Source organism: Mobula hypostoma, chromosome 5 (genome assembly GCF_963921235.1).
Source record: "Mobula hypostoma chromosome 5, sMobHyp1.1, whole genome shotgun sequence".
In the NCBI taxonomy this organism is placed as follows: Eukaryota; Metazoa; Chordata; class Chondrichthyes; order Myliobatiformes; family Myliobatidae; genus Mobula; species Mobula hypostoma.
In genome coordinates, this window is record NC_086101.1 from 154135274 (window position 1) to 154156925 (window position 21652).

At 38.8% G+C, this 21652-nt stretch overlaps 1 protein-coding gene across 3 annotated transcripts in view; it reads left to right on the forward strand.

The window, feature by feature from the left end:
• The window catches only part of adgrl3.1 (adhesion G protein-coupled receptor L3.1), a 587214-nt gene that overhangs the window by 497175 nt on the left and 68387 nt on the right, over window positions 1–21652 (forward strand). For all 3 annotated transcript variants that reach the window (XM_063049189.1, XM_063049191.1, XM_063049192.1), the window contains 3 exons: window positions 2980–3200; window positions 6666–6732; window positions 7872–7963. In XM_063049189.1, the coding sequence (XP_062905259.1) occupies window positions 2980–3200; window positions 6666–6732; window positions 7872–7963 (380 nt within the window). The remainder of the gene's footprint in view (window positions 1–2979; window positions 3201–6665; window positions 6733–7871; window positions 7964–21652) is intronic.

A 21652-nucleotide genomic window follows, 5' to 3' on the forward strand; every position in this document is an offset into this window, starting at 1 on the left:
CCATCATTGTTCGATACTGGATAGCCCTTCTATACCCATCATGATTTTCTGTTGGGTATAGGACCATCAGCCATAGTAAATCATTTCTGTACTTGGCCTCGAGAAATTCAACACCCAGGAAAAATAGGCAATACTGCAATGCATATATATCCCTGGCTCGTAATTAGTAATTCAGTTGTGTAACTCTACTTGAGTTACAGGAGAAAAGTTGTTTTTACCAGGAGGGAAATAGCATAACCACCACGAGTCCATCACTCCAGAAATTCAATCTGGTACTTTTCAATGTAATTCATCCTTATGAATTTAATACAATTTCCACCACACAGAATGCACGATCCCTTTTGAAGTTTATCGGCAAGGTTGTCCCACTAATCACAACCACACACGTTAACTTTCTTCGTCCATAATCTCACCGTCATTCTCCAGTGAGAAGATGTCCTCTCGCTGATACTAATAATCTTTTTTTTGGAAAATAGCCTTCAATTGGAACTGTGCTTCTTGGTTCTGATTGCACATGAATGATCACCAATCTTCTGAACTTTGGGGTCTTCCAATCGTGCATGACCCAAGTCTGTGATCATTAATATCCCACTAGCAACTTAACCATCAACCATTGCCACTTTTCCCTTCCCATTTCTTACCCTCATCTTTATTGGATAAAAGCTTTGATCCCTGGGCACTCAGATGAGTGGCTGACCCAACCTTATGCCTCAATCTTCAGCCTGTAATCAATGGTCATCTCTCCATGCTAAGCCCCCTAAAGCTGGATTTGCTTCTGGCCACCAAATGTCAATGATTGAAATATTCATGGTTCTTTCAATGGACTCACAATTCCAAAATCTGAGGCAGAGTGCTAGAAACTGAAATAGCCATTAGTGTGCAGTTATTATGCCTACTTAGTGAGTCCACAGGAATTTTTCGCTCTATATTTCTTCATGGAGTGATTATATTGTTACTATTATTGTGCAGTCTGTTCTTCCGTCATGCGGAAAATGAAGCTTTAGGTATTCAAAAGATATATTTTAGATGAGCTGCAAATTGCTTGTTCATGCACTTTAACTTGATTTTAAGTAGTTTCAAGGTTAATTTTGCAACTCTTCATATTTCTAGAGACTCGAGGCTGTAGATGCTGGAAATCCATTGAGATATGTGATGTTCCTCATATTTCTAACCTTATTTTGAGGGGCATTAATGCTCAAAATAGTTTTGATTGAGGTGTAGTTTCTTACCATTCTGCCACTGCTCCTCAACCAAATCTCATCTCTTTTTGGGTAAAGAATTCTGAGCTGCAGAATTTTTACCAATAATTCTTCATCACTCTCCAGCCTGTCTACTTAACAGTCAAATTGGTGCTTAAGTGAATGATTGATGGTTCTTTAACTGCGATATATGTGATAAATCGTGCTAGTTTCCTTGGCTGACAGCGTGTTGCAATATTTAAGTAATTTAGGTCAGGAAAAAAGTTTAATAATTCTCAGCATGACTGATTGTTCCAAAAGGCCATCCATGAAATAGGTAATGTCTTTATGGTGGCAAGTAGCAGTGATGGGTTGTGAGCTGAATTGTGATAGTTTTGTTTACTCTGTGTAGGATTCAGTTGTACATGTCTGGTATCTCTTATCGTACAAAAGAGATATCTCTGACAGAGGGGTGCAGGTATGGTCAGTATAGTGGTTCCTGAAATGGCAGATTTGTCACGAGGAAAGATTTAAGCAGACTGGACCTCTACCTTCATGAGTTTAAAAGAATGAGGTGGTTTCAGTAAAAAAAAACACAATTCTAAATGGATAAGTTGGTTGCTATTGTCACATATATGGAGGTACAGTAAAAAGCATTGTTTTTGTATTCTACCCTTAACATCATTTAATCACATCTGTACAAGTGAATAGTAATTTCAGAATGCAGGATATAATTTTCCAGTTGCAGAAAAAGTGCAGTGCAGACAGAAAATAAAGTGTAAGGCCATAAAGAGGTATCTCCCTTCAGTAGTTTCATTTCATAACATAAAAGCTGTCCTTGAGCCTGGCGGTACAGGGTCTCAGGCTTTTAGATCTCCTACTTGATAGGAGGGAAGGGAAGAGCGAATGTCTACAATGGGAGAGTTTTTTTTCATTATGTTGGTTGCTTTACTGAGGCAGCGAAAGGTGTTGACTGAGATAACACATGAGCGACTGTTTTTTATGATGTGCTGACCTGTGCCTGAAAGAACACTTGCATGTGCCATACATCTTACAGTTGATCAAAACAGAGAACACATGAGGTAATACTGGACAAATCCACTCGACCTAGGATGAAGAACTGAGGTAGCAAGCCCAGAACATACACTGTGTGAAACCTGACATCAATAGTTGTTCCATTAAGCTCAAGTGAGACGGCCAGTTTCTGACCAGACGTAAAACTTTGCAGAGAATAATTTGTCCATGTGAGTTTAAGGAAGGTAATAGCTGTGCATTGCTTCAGAAGCAGTAAGCATGCATCAGCAAATTCAGCTGCTCCTTTCTAAGGCATCATGTTGTCTTCCCGCTCTTTCATTTGAGTTGCTTAATTGTTATTTAGACAATTAAATAATCATCTATTTTCACACTGCCTCTTTGCTGAACTAATCAATGTTTCAAGTTCACGTGCAGTACATGAATGGGAAAGGCTTTGAGGGCTACAGGACAAACTCCACAATTTGGATGAAGTTACATAGGAAATTGGTTTGACATGAACTCGATGGCACAAAGGGGCTGTTTCTGTGCTGTATGACTCCCTGAATCCATGCCTCTATGTGTTGAAGAACTAGTACTCCTATTGAATATTCAAGTGTGGTAACTTGAGGATTTTAGTTGATGTTCTGCATTTATGTTGATCTTCATCAAATCTAGCCTCAATCTCCTAGAAAACGAGATTTTTCTTAAACGCAGTTTGTTGTTCATTGCAGAGATTATGCAGCAAGAGAATAAATTGTGTTAATCTGCTTTTTTTTGTTACCTGCAGATTGCCTGTGCTGTTTTTGCAGCTTTGCTTCACTTCTTCTTCCTGGCTGCGTTCACTTGGATGTTTTTGGAAGGTGTTCAGCTCTACATTATGTTGGTGGAGGTCTTTGAAAGTGAGCACTCCCGCAGAAAATACTTTTACCTGGTTGGCTATGGGGTACCAGCTCTCATTGTCGCCGTTTCAGCTGCTGTGGATTACCGGAGCTACGGGACGACAACAGCGTGAGTCTACTGGTTCAGATTTATGAATGCCACACCTGAAGTATTGAAATAATTCATGCAGGAATTTCAGATAATATACTTCAAATTATTTTCATTTTGATTATTCCAACAGAAGCAATCAGCATGAAGTATATACAAATGTAGTTGAATCCATAAGACTTTAAGTTATATGAGCAAAATTAAGCCACTTATACTTAACTCCATTCTTCCATCCTCTCCCTCTCACCCTTCACCACCTTAAGAACCTATGAATCTCTGCCTTATCTATCCCCAATGACATCGCCCTCTGTGGCAATGAATTTCATAGATTCACTGTCCTCTGGCTGAAGAAATACTTCTTTTTCTTCTCAGCTTTCAAGGGATGTTCCTTTTTCTGAGGCCGTGCTGCCAAATCCTAGACTTTGTCTTTACAGAGTCATAGAGTACTACAGCACAGAAACAGGCCCTTCGACCCGTCTAGCCTGGGCTGATCCGGTTTTCTGCCTAGTCCCCTCTACCTGCACCCAAACCATAGCCCTCCATTCCGCTCTTATCTACTTATCTGTCCAAACTTTCTTAAATGTTACAACTGAACCCCCATCTAACAATTCTGCTGATAGCTAATTCTACACTCGCACCATTCTCTGAGTGAAGAAGTTCCCTCTCATATTCCCTCTAAATATTCGCCTTTCACCCTAAAACTATAACCTCTAGTTCTGGATTCCCCCAACCTAAGTGGAAAAGTAAGCATACATTCATACTATCTATACCCCTCATAATTTTCTATATCAAATCTCCCCTTATTCTCCTGCACTCAAGGAAATAAAGTCCCAACTTATTCAACCTTTCCTTCAAACTCAGATCCTTAAGTCCTGATGACATCCATGTAAATTTTCTCTGCTTATTGATATCTTCCCTGTAGGTAGATGCAGTACTGGTCACCTACCTACTGGGAAGATATCAATAACATCCCATCTCCTGTATTCAGTGCCCTGATTTATGAAGACCAATGTGCCAAAACTCTCTATGACCCTATCCTACCTGTGATGTCACTTCCAAGGAATTGTGGATCTGTACTCCCAGGTCCCTTTGTTCCTCCGCACACATTAGTGCCCTACCAGTACCCGTCATTGTACAAGCCGTACCCTAGTTTGTCCTGCCAAATTGCAACACTTCACATTTGTATACATCAAATTCCATCTGACATTTTTCAATCCATTTTCCCTGCTGATCCTGATCACTTTGCAAGTTTTGATAGTTTACTCACTCTACACTATGCCCCCAATCTTGGTGTCATCCACAAATGTGTGGATCCAGTTTACCACATTATCATTAATATAGGCGAGAAAGAACAATAGACCCAGCAGCAATCGTTGCAGCCCACCATTAGTAAGAGGTCTCCAGTCAGTGAGGCAACTCTGTCCATGTCATTCAGTATCCAGTAGGTTTCAATGAGATCCCCTTTGTTCTTGTGGACTCAATCGATTACATGTCCAGAGACAAAGAAACAATCAAATGCAGAGCCTTTTGTTCCTGGGATCATTCTTGTCAGCACCCTCTCCAGTGCCAGCAGATTCCTTCTTAAATATGGGGCCCAAAACTGTGCGAATTATTCCAAATGCTGTCCATGTGATCGAGTCTGTGATGAGAGAGGTCATTGATTGCTAAGGCCCAGAAATTCATTCACTTGAATCTGCCTTTCTCAGCACCAAGACAAATAAAAATCATGTTTTCTCTAAGGAAGATGTTAATTGTATGCTTTACGGTAAAGACTTTAACAGGAATTTACTGCACCCAGTTTTGGCCACAAGCCCTTGAACCACCAAGGCATAGAATGCGATGTAGGTAAATAGAATGGGTGTGAATATGTATAATGGTTGGCACGAATATGGTGGGCTGAAGAGCTTGTTTCTCAGCTGTATGATTTTGTGACTCTGGCAGGTTGAACTTGCATGTACCAGGATATGTTCCACATTAGGTTTCACAATGTGCCTTCTGAATCTCACCTACTTTTGGCACCTGCAGCTCAATCTAGTTTTTGTTGCTTTCTTTCAAGGGCATGTCCTGACTTTGTGATGAGAACCAACTCAGGTTTGTTTGTTTCATTCCGCTCCATCCAACAGGTCAGGATACCAGTCACTTCCTGACTCAGATTGCCCCCTACACCTTAATCTAATCAGTTCTGTCCCTTCTCACTGGGGACAGAGGATCAGGGGGAGTGGAGTGGGGTCAGTTAAAAAAAAAAGTGGGTATTGGTTAGGGAATGAATTTTGGTAGGGTAGTGATGGGGCGGAGAGGAGTGGTTGAGTCACAGAAAAGAGCTCAAGGTCAGGGGTTGGTGTGAGGGAAGAGCTCGGAGCCTCATCAATCAGGGAAATGATTGTGAGATGACTTGATCTTTAGAGAGGTGGATGAGGGGATGAGGGAGGGTCAGGGGACCAGGCGATGAGGAGGATTGAGGCCAAGAGGGCAGGGATGCGAAGGAAGAGGGAGTGTCAGAGGACCTAGGGAGGAAGGAGAGGAGGAGGAGGAGGAGGAGTAGACTCATGACAAACAATTTGTACATAACCTACATTAAAAAATAAACATAACAGCATTAGTGCAAGTCGAGAGAGAGCGAAGAAGAAATATAGTCCAAGTTTTCATAGGATTTATCAGGTCAGTGAAAGGACCTGTGGCAGTGGGGAAGAAGCTGTTGAACCATCCGTATCTGTGCTTCCTGCCTGATGGCAGCGTGGTTGATTCTTAAACTGATCATTTAGATTATTCATGGAAGGGCCCAGAGGAAAACTGTAAGCAGCCCATCAATGAGCTCATTGTATATTCTGTTTGAATATTGAATTCACATGCTAGATTTATCTCCCCATAGTATATCATTTTATTCCAGTGCTCGTCACATAAATTGAGGAAAAGGGGTAATTTTCAAGAAATCCGCAGATTTGATCTCTTTGAACATGAAGGAAATGATATGATTAATAATTTACTTGAAGGTAGTAAGTCTAACTCGGCACTCTGTAATGTTCCCAAGCCAGGAATTATCCCTGATCTAACAGGATACTGTTTTAACAAAATTAAAAGTTGGCCATTGCAGCTATTCAAAGTTCATACTATGTTCTTTATTTTGCCTTGAATTAGCCATGGCTTCGGTCAGATAAATGTCAAACAATTCCTGTCAAAAGGGTGATGAAGGAATCTGTGAGCTGGGAAATATCAATGTCAAACTTCTGTTTCCATGGTTGTCTGAAGCTGAGGAAGTAGCAAAAGTCCCACATTTCTGCTTTCTATCCCAAGTGTTAAGCAGGTCTTTCCATCACTGTGCTTTCAGAAGCTGGAGCTATAATTCAAGGATTAAACGGATGAAGGTGTAATAATTTCTGACTCTCTGTGGCCTGTTTTGTAGTATGCATTCCTCTCTGTCAGTCCACTGCTATTGATATATGTCTGTACTCACCTTGAATGCCTGTTGTCCCCTGTGTTTCATTACAGATGTTGGTTAAGGCTAGACACATACTTCATCTGGAGCTTTATAGGCCCTGCCACCTTGATTATTATGGTAAGTGCTGCTAATTAACATAGCACCTCCAAGGACATTAAACTGGACTTTCACTAGACCTATGTTGTTTGCCCTTAATTTATAGCATTCATTTTAATAAGGAATGTTTATCCCTAACTCACTTAGTCTCCACAACCAATTATACAGTTTCAGCAGAGTAAGTGAATGTGAAAGTGTTTTGAGTAGCAGTAGGTCTAAAATGAATAACTAGAAGAGAAATGGTCAATTAAAAATTGTGAACAATAGCTGTTTTAACAGTTGTTTCCTTAAACCCACAAGACTGCATTATACTCATTATAATCTCTTCAAGCTCTAAATTCAAATTGCGTATTTTTTTTTACTCCTAATTATAGAACATTGAACAGTACGGCACAGTACAGAAACTTCAGTCCACGATGTTGCTCCAACCCTTTAACCTTCTCCAGAATCAATCTAATATTTCTCTCCTACATAGCTCGTCTTTTTTCCCTGCATCTATCTAACAGTCTCTTAAAGGTCTCCAACGGATCTGACTCTACCACCACCCCTGGCAGTGCATTCAATGCATTCACCACTCTCTGTAATATGAAAACCTACCTCTGACATCACCCATATGCTCTCCTCCAACCACCTTAAAATTATGCTCTCTTATTAGCCACTCATGACCAGGGGAAAATGCACGGGCTGTTCACTCTTATAAAAGCCTCTTATCATCTTGTACCCCTCTGTCAAATCACCTCATACTCCTTTGCTCCAAAGAAAAAAGTTCTCACTTGCTCAGCCTTTCAACTATATACACACAGTTTCTTTATAAGCAGAAGTCGCTCTGAAGCAGTGAGCTGGGTGGTTTGGTGAGACTAGGTGCTAGTGCATCTATGAACCAAGAGCGACCCCTTAAATGGCCATCAGTCATTGCTATTGCCCATGTGGGAGCAAGTGTCATCTCACTTTTGGGGAAAAGTGGTGACTGGATCAAGAAGAGTGATGTGGAGCTTAAGCTTCTCAGTTTTTCTTGAGAACGAATATATTCATGAGGTAAACTAACCCAACCACAGTGCTATTCAGATGCCTATTAACTAATCATGCAGGGCAGACATTGTATAGTGTGTGGGGAACCTTTTGCAGAAACTTGAAAGAACTTATTTTGCTTTTTTTTGTAGTTGAACGTGATATTTCTTGGGATTGCTCTTTACAAGATGTTCCATCACACAACTGTGCTGAAACCAGAATCTAGCTGTTTAGACAATATCAAGTAAGTTTCCATCTATTTTGGGATTGAATTGTAATTTCCAGACTTTTCCCTCTGCATTTCTCTACAATTGAATGCTGTATAATCATTTGGACAATTTGTATTGTGCTAAGATGCAGCATGCTATTCATTCAAGAATTATTTTGCTGTTATATCAGATCAAATCCCCCTTTCAATTCCATCAGATCTCAGAATTCCACAACTGGATCCCAGTCTCATTTACAAACAGCACCTCAAACAAAATGAAGATACAATTTGCAGCTCGGTTATTATACCTGTTTTGAACAAGACAGATGCACTGTTTCAGTGTCATTTCAGTATGGGCTGATGGTATTGTCCCTAGCAGTACTCACTGCTGCCTTGCCATTAAAAATTGTAGCAGTAACGTGCAATCTATAACCTGGTGTTTATGTGAAAGATAAGAATTAGAAGGTCCACACTTGCATCATTTATGTCCCAAGTAATTTAATTTGTGATTTTTTTTATTCACTCCTAATCCTAAATCCAATCACACCATTAGAACAAGTGAACAATGAACCTAAACAAATTCTCCAGCATTGAAATGTCTTGAGCACAAACAGTGTTGAATTCTGGCTTTTGTCTAGTGCCTACATTCACATTCCATGAGTCTCTAGTCTTTCTGAATCATGTAACAATGTAGGATAGAAAATGGCAAATGGTTGTCCATTGTTCGAGCACTGCTTCATGAATGTTAATATGACCACAGTGCACATAGGGGGTGAAGCTTGTGTGTGTATACACATATAGCTTTTGTTTTAGAGACACAGATGTTGGAACCTGAAGCAAAACACAAACTGTTGGAGGAACTCAATGAGCCAGACAGCATCTGTGAGGGAAAGGGCATTGTCGACTTATCGAGATTCTGCATTAGCAAATGTTAAATTCACTTATTGGAGCTGGCTTTTGTTTTAATTTTGAGAATTTCTGTGGTCTTGCTAAAAGTCTAAGCCAGTATTAGATTCAATACATAGATTTATTATTCAGTCAAGAGCCCATTTTGACTTTTTCCTGATGCAGGGTTTCAACCCAAAATATGAACAAATCTTTACCCATGGTCACTGCTGGTTGACCCACTGAGTTCATCCAGCAGATTATTTGTTTCTCTTGATTCCAATGTCTGCAGTCTCTTGTGACTCCATTGATATCTTCAGTGCATGATGTTGTGAGGAATGGGAGTGGTTCCCTTGGGCATCTACTTGGTTTATGGTTGTGCAAAGTTGAGTCAAAAATATAAAAAAGAAATGAGACTGAGCCATTGACAGCATCTCTCTTTGAGATATCTGTTCTCCTAAAGGTAGTTCTATATTGTTAGTCTGTAATATAATTTGGCAAATTATTAAAATAATTTATTTCTGGGTCTGAAAATATTTTTGTATGCTTTCTTCAATTCTTTTTCCACAAATGACTTCTGGTTCAGCTTTCCTAATAGCTTTCCTAATGTTCATTCAAAATAATAGGCCTGGTTTACCTTGTCAGATGCATTGATTGCACCTTCAACCAAAAAGCTGCAGAAGGTTGTAAGTCTAGTCAGCTCCATCTTGGGCACTAGCCTACAAAGTACCCAGGACATCTTTAGGGAGCGGTGTCTCAGAAAGGCAGCGTCCATTATTAAGGACCTCCAGCACCCAGGGCATGCCCTTTTCTCACTGTTACCATCAGGTAGGAGGTACAGAAGCCTGAAGGCACACACTCAGCGATTCAGGAACAGCTTCTTCCCCTCTGCCATCTGATTCCTAAATTGCTATGGAACCCTTGGACACTACCTCACTTTTTTTTAAATATACAGTATTTCTGTTTTTGCACGTTAAAAAAAATCTATTCAATATATGTAATTGATTCACTTGTTTATTATAATTTTATTTTAATATTATTTTTTTGTCTCTGCTATATTATGTATTGCATCGAACTGCTGCTGCTAAGTTAACAAATTTCACACACATGCCAGTGATAATAAACCTGATTCTGATTCTGCTTTTACATCAGAGGAAACCCAACTCTAGCTAATGACCACATGTAGCAAGTTAAGGAATTTAACTGTCATGAAGTCAGCCTCATTTCTTTAGTGACTGTTAAGCTTAAAAATTGAGTGAACTATTGAATGGCAGACTCCATGATTTTCTTCCACTGTGGAGGTGATGTCCAGTGGGGCAGTTACTAGATTCACTGCCTCACTGTGCCAGAAGTCTGGGATCAATCCTGATATCTGGTGCTGTCTATATAGAGATGCATATTTTCTCCGTCACTTCAGGAGTTTCCCCAGGTGCTCCGGTTCTTCCTATGTTCCCAAGACATGCAGGTTAGTAAGTTAATTGGCTTCTGCAAAATGCTCCTCTGGCGCTCCCCTCCCCCTTTCTTTCTCCTTAGGCCTCCAGTCCCATGATCCTCTCCCTTCTCCAGCCTTGTATCCCTTTTGCCCATCAACTTTCCAGCTCTTAGCTCTCCCCCTCCCCCTCCTGTCTTCTCCTATCATTTCGGATCTCCCCCTCCCACTTTCAAATCTCTTAAATCTCTTCTTTCAGTTAGTCCTGATGAAGGGTCTCGGCCCGAAATGTCAACTGTGCTTCTTCCTATGGATGCTGTCTGGCCTGCTGCATCCCACCAGAATTTTGTGCGTGTTGCTTGTGTGTAAGTGAATGTGGGAGAAGCTGAGATTGTGTGAAGACTAAAAGGAAGTGTGTAGGTGAACATAGGGAGAATAAAATAAGTGAATGAATGAATGTAGTGTTAGTGTAAATGGATGGTCAATGGTGGGTACTGGTGTGACGAGCTGAAGAGCCTTCCTCTGCGCTGTATCACTGCATGACTGCACTGGTACCAATATCCTGTTTTCTGTGGATTTATTTAAAATTTTTGAGAGACAACATTTCTGGAATTGCACACAGATTCCCAAGAACTGATGTGTTTTCCCTTTACTCATTATGGACACTATGGCAGTTGTGTGGAGAGTATTAAAGTCAACCTCAACCTTGTAAAGTGTAATCTGAGTTGTATGCGCAACTGATCCAGTATGAGTAAGGGACAGATTCACCTCACCTTCCACAGCGGACAGAAGGTTTTCTGAACATTTAGTAATGATGGGGATCAAAAGAGCAGCAGGTTCATCAAGCTTACCACACATTCATTGACTCAAGTGGGAAGGTGATCTTGAGGCACGCGATCAACAGTGAAAGAACTTTTAGCTCAAAGAACATAGAACAGTACAGTAGGATCAAGCTTTTTGGCCTCTGGCGATGTGCTGAACTAATTAAGCTAATGAGCCTTAATCACACCAATCGCTTCCAGCTGAACATAGTTCACATCCTTCCTTCTCTATGTATTTTCTACCCTGCAGTACATTACAGGCACCGACCATTCTCTATGTTTTAAAAGAAAACCTGCCCTGCCCATCTCCTTTCAACTTGCCCCCTTTTATCCTAAATGCATACATTTTAACGTTAGACATTTCAACTTTGAGAAAAAGATACCAGCTATCCAACAATGTCTGATAATTTTATAAACTTCTGTTAGGTCTCTCAGCCTCTGAAGCCACCTTCAGGGAACTATGGGCTTCAAAATTCAAGGTTCTATGTAAGTTTATTAAAACACATGTATGTCATCATATACAACTTGGAGATTAATTTTCTTGCTGGCATACTCAATAATTCCCTAATAGAATAATAACCATAGTAAGTCCACTTCCTCCATTTTTGATGTTCCCGTGTTGATGATGCTGGGGAATTTCGGCAAGATATTTGCTTCTTGCCTGGGATTTCCTTGATAAGAACAGTGGCAAATGTTGTACCTCCGGGGAGGGAAAAATGAAAATTTCAGCAGATTAACACACACAAAATACTGAGTTCCTTTAGCATTTTGTGTGTGTTATTCTGGATTTCTAGCATCTGCAGAATCTCTTGTATTTCTGATTTCACCAGATTTTGTTTTGGTCAATTTATTTCCACTGTCTGACTTTGAATAATAATTGTCATATTGAGAGCTTTCCAGTTCTTTATAGGGTGTAATTTTCTGATTCTAGTCCAATCCATACAACTGCAATGGAGTTTTAATGAGTTTACAACTCAAAACCTGACTTTGCCATTGTTGAGCTATAGTGGAAGAACTGGGAGGAATAAGGTCCCCAAAGCTTTACAGATTGTTTTGCTAGATTCATGGCTGGCTCTACAGTGGGTAAGCGATTGATCTTCAATAACTTTATTATCATTCTAAGCTACATTTATCAGAATGTAAGAAGCTAAGCAGAAATGAGGCAATGCAATTCCTGATTCGTGGGATAAATTCAAATGATTAATTTAGGGTCTCTATCTCCTAGTTATAACAATATCAACAGAGAAGCAACATTTAAACTCTGAAAATTTTCTTGTCAATAATATTTGATGCAGTTGAATATGAACAAGCCTTTAGATAGACAAACATGTGAGGGACATGGATAGACTAGTTAATATAACAACATTTCCCCTCAGATACAGGTTTCTAAAGCTAGAGAATATAAATTTTGGTTAAGGAGATAGAGAGAAACTGAGGAAGAACTTTTTCTCTGAAAAAGTGAGTGAAATCTGGAGCACACTGCCTGAATGAGTGGAGCAGACAGGTATTCTCACAAATTTGGCAAGCACTTAAATTGCCAATGCATAAAAAGTTACAGATCAATGCTGGTAAATGGGATGAGTACAGATAGCCACTGATGGTCAGAATGGACGTGTTGAGCCAAATGGCCTATTTCTGTACTGTGTGACTCTTAAGAATGTACAGCGGATTCCGATTAATTGGGACAGATCGGGTCCAGTACATATTTTCCCAGTTAAGCAGCTGCCTCAATTAGCTAAAGTTTCATGGAAATAGTTAAAAGGGTATAAAAAGACAAACTACCATCTAACCAAGTAACAATTAGAACACTACCTATACTACTACAGTGCTATAAAACTGTATTTATTTCTAATATTTATCAATGGAGAATTCATTTAGTGTATACTGCGGTGTTCTTTTATTTGATTGTAAATGATCAAAATCAATGCAGATAATGGATTACCTTCATACAATGCTTTTGATGATTGCATCCTCCAAATCTTCATTTTCATTGTAACATCAAGATGAGTGTCAATACCTTCAAATTCTTCATAATTCCTAACACGTTGAAGTAGTGAAATTGTTTATTTTTCACTCCTTACTGGCATCCCCAAGCCTGAATGCTTGAGCCATGGTAAGAAAAACACTATTGAATTGTCTAACTACGTATTTCTTACCTTCAGTGAGAAAAATCATTGCTTTTGCTCTTTACAAGTTGTCCCAAATAAGTGGCTGCCCAATTGTCCGATAGCCCAATTATCTGTAATCAAAATCTGCAGATGATGCTAGGTATTTTATATTGAATTGCAAAAGTGTGACCCACACCAATTTTGATAATTTCACAAGCCAAGCTGAAAGAGAAATTGAAGTGGTGTATAATTTTATTTGGATGATAATGTAGCAGACTTCTGTCCAGGAGATGTATACTTTTGTTCTGCCTTTTTAGAGAAGTTGTTTCTCTATGACTACTTGTGTAAATTAATGAGATGCCTCGCAGTTACCAGAAGGGTCTAAGCTTAAATCATAAAGAAGCTCCCATGTTGTAATATTGTTTCCAAAACTGATTAGCAATTTTAAATACTTCACCATTCTATTTTTAATTATCTTACAATCTTGGTGTCAAAGACTTTAGCAATTAATTTTGAAGTCTTTATTTTTTCTAAATGTTAAACATCCTTCCAGACCCTTATCTTCCTCTACTATAAAATTAATTTAATTTCTTATGCCTCCAAAAATCAAATTAACATTCATTTCTTGTATGGTCCACAGTAGCCTGTGATACGTGATCTGTTTACATTATTAAATCAACTACACATGCATATTCTGAGCTTGTTTACAGTTGTGTGATAAACATGCCAAGTGAGCAAACCAGTTTGCAGCAGTAATTTGTTTATCCTTTTGCATCAATGTCTGTTTCACAAACTTTGTCGTTGTCATTGAGACAGTTGTAGCTTACCTGTCAGCAGTTTGCTATCTCCGGTCATTGTTTAGAGGAACATGAAGAATCCAACATGGAAGCAAACCATTTATCCCTTCCAGTCTTTTACAGTGTTTTTCCACCAAGTAAGCGATACTCCTAATCCTATATTTCTATCCTTTTCTCATCTTGTAGGTGCCTATTTTAATTAGCAGTCATCCAAATTGTTTCTAAATGTTGGCATGTTTTCCTTTTTAATCATTAATTGCAGTAGTGTCATTTCAGTTCCGAGTTCCCCAGTTCTCAGTCGAGCTAAATGTTTTGGTGAATTATATGCAAGTCCAGCTATCCATCATAAAACTACAAAGCCTTTCATTTTTCTGGCAACATTATTCTCCCGGTCTTAATTCTTGAATAATGCCCTTCATGCACTAAAGTGAGATTTTCACATCCTGCTCCTGCACTCATGTAGACTGTTTGGAGTAATTTGCTAATTGAATGAAGTTTCACACTGAGTTATAAGGTCACGAGCCATGCTGTTCCTATTGTCCAAGCTTATTTCACTGAGGATTTTGCAATCATTTTACAATGGGTAATTTCATCCAAACCTTTCAGCCTGGATTCATGTCTTAGATGTCACTGTCTAATCTTACATCAGGACTAGAGTGAGATCCTTTTATGCAGCCATTGAAAGTCCTTAAAAATTATTATTCTTTTATACCCAGCTGGCTATTACATAGCAATACATACAAAATGCTGGAGGAACTCAGCAGGCCAGGCAGCATCTATCGAAAAAGTACAGTTAGCGTTCCGAGCCTGCTGAGTTCCAGCGTTTTGTGTGTGTTGCTCGGATTTCCAGCATCTGTAGATTTTCTCTTGTTTGTGGCTATTGCATATGCTACGTAAGGTACAAATAGAGAAATAGCACAAACTAGTGATTGATCGTGCCATCGAGACAAAGAGTTATGCAGTACAGAAACTGGATCGTTTATGCCAACCTTTTAGTCTATCTAAAAAAATCCCATTTCCTGCATTAGGCTTGTGTTCTGTACCTTGCCTATTAAGTGTTTGTCTAAATTCCTTTCAAATGTTGTAATTGTATCTGATCCCATCTCTGACAGCAAATTCCAGGTATCAACCTCTGTTTGTGTAAGGAAAAGCTACATGTGTTGTGCCCATAGTGTTGACTTTCATTCAACACATGAAGATCTTAATCATCTTATAATGAAAGAGATCAGATGAGGTTCTTGATATGTAATTTTGAGAACTCAATAAACCGATAACATTCTGAAAGCTTTCATTTTCAAATAGTTTTGAAAAATTGCCACAAGGAAACTTTCTCAGCTGATCTTCATTTTTAAAATTGGCTGATTTTTATGCTTAAGCTGTTTTCATTTTGCCTTCTAGCACCTATCTGGGAAAATTAATAAACTTGTGTGAATTAAATTTTAAGCAGTTAATGAAGGGTCACAAGAGGGATGACAAAACAAACATAAGTAATTTTGCTCTGTCAGATAAATTGTGTAGCAAAGTTCAAAGTAAATTTATTAAAGTATCTATTTGTTACTGTGTACCAACTTGAGATTAAATTTATTGCATTTACAAGCAAAAATACAGTAGATTTTTACAAAGAAAAATATACATGAATAACAAAAGACTGCCAAATAGTCAATGTAAGCAAGAAGACAAACAGTACAAGTAAAAATAATACTGACAACAACATGAGTTACAAAGAGTCCTTGAGTCTGTAGGTGGTAGAATCAGTTTAGAGTCGTGATGAATGGTTCAGGAGCCTGATGGTTGTAAAGTAGTTAATGTTCCTGAACATAGACATTAGGCTTCTGCACCTCCAGTCTGATGGTAGTAGTGAAAAGCGGGCATGGGCTGGATGTTGGGTGTTTTCCATGATGGATGCTGATTTCTTGTGGCAAATCATACAAAAAAATCTTCCAACAAAATATGTACTCTCAGATTTCTTATGCAGAATTGACTGGCATTCATGGTAAATTATTGGCTTTCAGTGTTTTCTGTATCTTGCATAATTAGTTATATTAAAAAGTAGACTGCATTGGATGCTTACAAAAAAAGCATTGAATTGACTTTATTACTTACATCCTTCATATACATGAGGAGAGAAAATTTTCACTACGTCTCCATCTAAATGTGCAGTGTGCAATCATAGTAATTTATAATAAATATTATGTACAACAGGATAGTCAATATAACATAGAAATACAGTTGCGTTGGTATGAATTAATCAATCTGATGGCCTGGTGGAACAAGCTGTCCCAGAGCCTGCTCGTCCTGGATTTAACGCTGCTGTACAGTTTTCCGGATGGTAGCAGCTGGAACAGTTTGTGGCTGGGGTGATTTGGACCTCCGATGATCCTTTGGGCACTTTTTACATATCTGTCTTTGTAAATGTCCTGAATAGTGGGAAGTTCACATCTACAGATGCGCTGGGCTGTCCGCACCACTCTCTGCAGAGTCCTGCGATTGAGGGAAGTACAATTCCAATCCCAGGCAGTGATGCAGCCAGTCAGGATGCTCTCAATTGTGCCACTATGGAAAGTTCTTAGGATCTGTGGGCCCATACCAAACTTCTTCAATCGTCTGAAGTGAAAGAGGCACTGTTGTACCTTTTTCACCACACAGCCAGTATGAACCATCCAACTCATTTAACCTGTACTTATGCAGTTAATGTATCATTTTTTTTCTGTGGTAAATAGCAATTGATTATGAGCTTGAGAGATTAATTTTCAGCAAGGGTGGTTGTTTCTTCAAAACTTTCAGAATGAAATTTCTATTTAAGAGGATATAGGTCAAGTATCTGGCTATCTATTCATTACACATTTCCACAACAGACTGTGGTTTTATCATGTAATGATCATTTTTTAAGTACAGTTTTCATTCAAGGGGGCCTAGTTTTATGGAACATAGAACTGTACAGCACAGCGATAGTCCCCTTCAGCGCCCAATATCTATGCTGAGCATGATGCGAATTAAGCCTCTCCTTTGCCTGCAGATGATGCAGATCCCTTCATACCCTGGATATTTGTATTTCTTTCCAAAAGCCTATTGAATACAACTATCGAATCTGCTTCCACTAGCAGCATGTTCTATGCACCACCCATGGTGTTTAAAAGAAACTTGTTCCTCATATCCTCTTTTAAAAGTCCCGCTCTCAGCTGAAGAGCTAAGCACTCTAGAATTCAAAATTTCTTCCCTATTTTGACTATCTTCCACTCTGACTCTCATAATTTTATAAACTTGTATCAGGTCTTCCCTCAGCCTCAGTGCTTAAGAGAAAAGAATTTGAAGTTTGTCCAACCTGTTGATTTTATGTTAAGAATTTCTGTGACAGTTGGCTCACTTTCACAAGTGCTAAAACTTAAGTTGGGGCAGTGACCATTGTGTGTGATGCTTGCTGAGTACAGCTCTATGAGGTCTTCTGTTACAAATATTTAATCCTTAGTGATCTGTGCCACCAAATATCAGGGCTTTGTCAGAAGATGTAATCAGTCACTTTACCATAAACGCTGCCTGGGCAGGGCAAAAAGCATTAACAAGGATGCATCTCACCCTAACCATGGACTTTTTACTCTCCTCCCACCCGGTAGGCACTACAGGAGCCTCCGGTCCCGCACCAGCAGGCACAGGAAGAGCTTCTTCCCTGAGGCTGTGACCCTGCTGAACCTCACATCACAGCGCTAAGCAGTATTGCACCCATATTGTACTGTCTCAGTACTTTTATATTTGTGTGCTGTAGCACTTACTTTTTATTCACAGTTATTTTGTATCTAACACTGTTCTTTGCATTTCTGGTCAGATGCTAACTGCATTTCATTGGCTTTGTATCTGTATTTGGCACAATGACAATAAAGTTGAATCTAATCTAATTTATTTGTTCTGATTTTATAATCAAATGGATTTGATGAAGTACTGTGATACTTTCGAGCCCTTAGATTCTGGATTTTGGCTATAGTCAGTTAAGTGATTCCTGGCCAGGATTGGGATTGTAATGAAAAAAATAGAAAACGGTCTACTTTTAATGGATTAAGATTGAAAATTGAACTAACATCTTTTGTGAATGAAGGATGTGAGTTCTGAATAAAATGTTATTCTCTTGTTCTTTCTTTTAATCCTGTTTATTTTGATTTTCCTCAATATTCTTCAAGTGATAGATAAAGCTTCATACCAGAATGTAGACACTTGCTGCATATTTACAGTTACCACTGTTGCGCATTGAGTTTAAGCACCAACTTTTGAAACAAATGTGACAAACAGAAAGTAAAGTGTATCAGTTCCATCAAGCATCAGAACCATCTGCCCAAATTCACTTTTTTACTTAATGGATATTCATTAAGATGTTCTTTTTAAAATAAATGAACCATGCAACATGGAAAGATCAAAGGCCATAGTTGAATATTTTTGTCAACTTGCCTGTGCTTTCTATACTGGAGGTTATGCTGAAATGTAAGATAACATCACAGTCAATAAATTAATTTCTTTTCATATTTCTTCTTTAATTCTGTGAACTTCTATCACCCTATTTGGGAGTTATCATCTTTATTCATTTGTTCAATTTTCTTTACTTAAGGTGAACTTGATCAGGATATTTTTCTAAATTAATGAAATGAATACAGAAAGAATGGAGTTTGAATGATTTTATGTTTTCATTCTTTCCAAGGCTTCTCTAAGTTTTCCAAGTTTCGCCTTTCTCTTTTTTTTTCTGGTGACCTTGTCATTTTGCTTTTAGTCTGGTAATGTGTGGCTATTCATTGGGAATCAGTATGAACAATTCTGTTCAGTGTTTAAAAATTTTTTTTCCCCTTTGCTCGTTTCAGCTATCATTTTAACGATGGTTGTTTAAATGCCAAATGCCATGGATAAGAGCCAGTTTCCTCCTGGAGGGGGGTTGAAATGACAATCATCAGCATTTAAATAATCTCATTGATTTGTGATTACGGACTGTATTGGAGCTCCAAGAGTTTGCAGGGAAATTGGAGAGAGTAATGATTGCTCAAGCCCCATTAACAAGCCTTAAGCATCTGCTGAGCAAGTCACCTTGTAGTCTCCTCGTAGAAGTAGCCGTTCAACTCATTACATTATCACAAGACAATGCATAAAAATGGTTACCTTTATTGATGTGAACCTGACTAATAGGACTGTAATGGACTGCAGGAATGTGTCTGTAGTCTGGGGCTCTTTATAACTTTAATTGCTTTTATCCAAACACAGCTTTGCTGCAGAGCTTTGGCCTCTACCGGCTGATTCGATATGTTGCTGAAATTGATTTATGGAAATGCATTTATTTGGCCATATAATTTCAACCATTATAAAGCAATGCTTTATAAATGCCTGTTGTTACTGGAAAGGACGTGGTATAAAATCTTTCAGTTCCATTTTGCAGCGGTCAGTATGCTTGAAATGCTGGTGTTTAAAATAAGTCATTTTGACACCTCCACCTCCCCCCCACCCCCCATCCTGCCATGCAGAGTTTGTAGTTTGTGGCTTTTTATTTAGTCATTGTAGCAGAGTGACTTTGTTCTGACAAATTGTCTTCCCTCCTTGCAGCCAATGTGTACAATTGCACAAATGCTTTTTAATCCATTCCTCCCTCCCTTTCAGCCTCTCCAAGAAAATTGAAAAACATTTACTGTTCAGCACCAACTAATACCACCTTTGTAATCATCCTTGACCTCATTTAGTTTTCCGGAAAAGAGCTGCATAATGAATTAAAATGGTTTTGCATATCTTTTCTAAGGCCATTAGTGAGCTGGGATGTATAAATGGTTGCAGTTCCCTTCAGAGATGACTGACCAAAGCAATAGCTACAATATGATGCATCATGTTAATTATAATTCTTTCTTCTCTTTTGCTCTCTGTTCTTCAGGACGTGTTGACATTTTACTCTCCCAACATGATATAGATAGGGTAGAGAGTCAGAGTTGTTGTCCCAAGTTGGAAAAGTCAAATAGCAGAATGATGGAAACAGTCCATTTGGCTCAATTTGTCCATGCCGACCAAGATTTCGATCTAAACTGGTCCCATTTGTTTGAATGTTGTCCATGTATCTCTTAAACCATTCCGATCCATGTACCTGTCCAAATGTCTTTAAAGTGTTGCTATTGTCCCCACCTTTATCACTTTATCTGGTAGCTTATTCCATATTTGTACCACCCTTTGTGGGTGGGGTGGGGGGGCAGAGTTGCCCCTCAGGCTCCTACTCACTTTAAAACTAAGTCCTTCAATTGTTGACTCTCCACCCTGGGAAAAAAATCTTTGCATTTACCCAGTTTAGGTACACAGTGAAAGGAGGACAGTGGCAAGTTTTCCAAGAGAGTGGTGGGTGCTTGGAATGGGCTGCCAGGAGTGGTTGCGGAAGCAGATACTATAGCAATGTCTAGGAGGCATTTAGACACACAATGACAGACAGGAAATGAAATGGGGATATAGACCATGTGTGATTCGTTTATGTTGGCATTCTAGTCAGCTCAGACATGGTAGAAACAGGTTCTTCTGTCCACCTTTACTAGAACACTTGTTCTGTGTTCTTGAATGAGATACCCTTGTGGTGAAGTAAAAGAAGTTATCCATTTGTATTCATGCCACCCTGGTGAAGGTTGAAAGAAATATCTTTATATCTACATTATAAGCTGTTCCTGGGTTCAAATGCCCTAGATATGGACATGTGAGCTACAGGAATATTAAATTCAAATATCCAACATACAGACTGTACATATCTTTATCCCATCACATGGCAGAACTAGTTTCCTTTCCCTGTTCACTTTGTGTTTACTCTTTTTTATCATTCCCGTGCTTTTGATACCATTTGCTTAATACTGTGAAAATACAGTTATCATGTCAAGTGTTTTTTTAAATATATTTTCTGACTTATGGACAAAATAGACTTGTGATTGTCTGTAAATTCCAAACCCATTTGTAACCTGTGACAGCCTGTATTTTTTAAAATATGATACACTTAATTTAATACTTCAAATTGCCTCTGCATTGCATCCAGAGTTATATCAACATGCTCTCTCATAACTGCGCAGATTGTGAAGGATAGAAGGTCTTTGAATGGTCCTCACAGGTTTTTGCAGTTCAAGTGGTCACACTATCAAATTTTATACTCTAATCAGAATGAGCGGTGGATAGCTTTCCAGCAACACTATCCTGCGTTCAATTGCAGAATATTACTCCACAGATTTTGTTTTTGTTTGCATTATCCATGAAGTGAATATTTTAATTTTCCTGATCAAAGCTGGATAAGCAGTCGCCACACAAGTACATTCTGCAGTCTTATCCTCTGTTTTACTGCCAACCTGCATGTGGTTCATATGTAACAGTCCAGTTAGTTATTTTGCCAGGCATGTCAAAGTCCCCAATAATTTAAAACAAGATGGAGGTGCAACTGAAGCTACAGAAATCCAATTTATTTCAAGGGATCCTGTCCAGAAAATTTTCTCTCAAGTTTGACTGTTTTATGTCTGATTTGTTGAAGACTGAGGAAATGCTTTTTTTCCCCCATCTCTTTGTGGCATATTGTGTGGCTATCGCCAGCTGCCTAATTATTTTCCTGTCTCTTGTGATTGCTGCCTGTGGTTTCCAGCCACAATCAATTCAGGAACTTCTTTTAGCTCGTTGCTGTCCATTAACCGTTCACTACAATTACTTCTCGCTAATGTTAC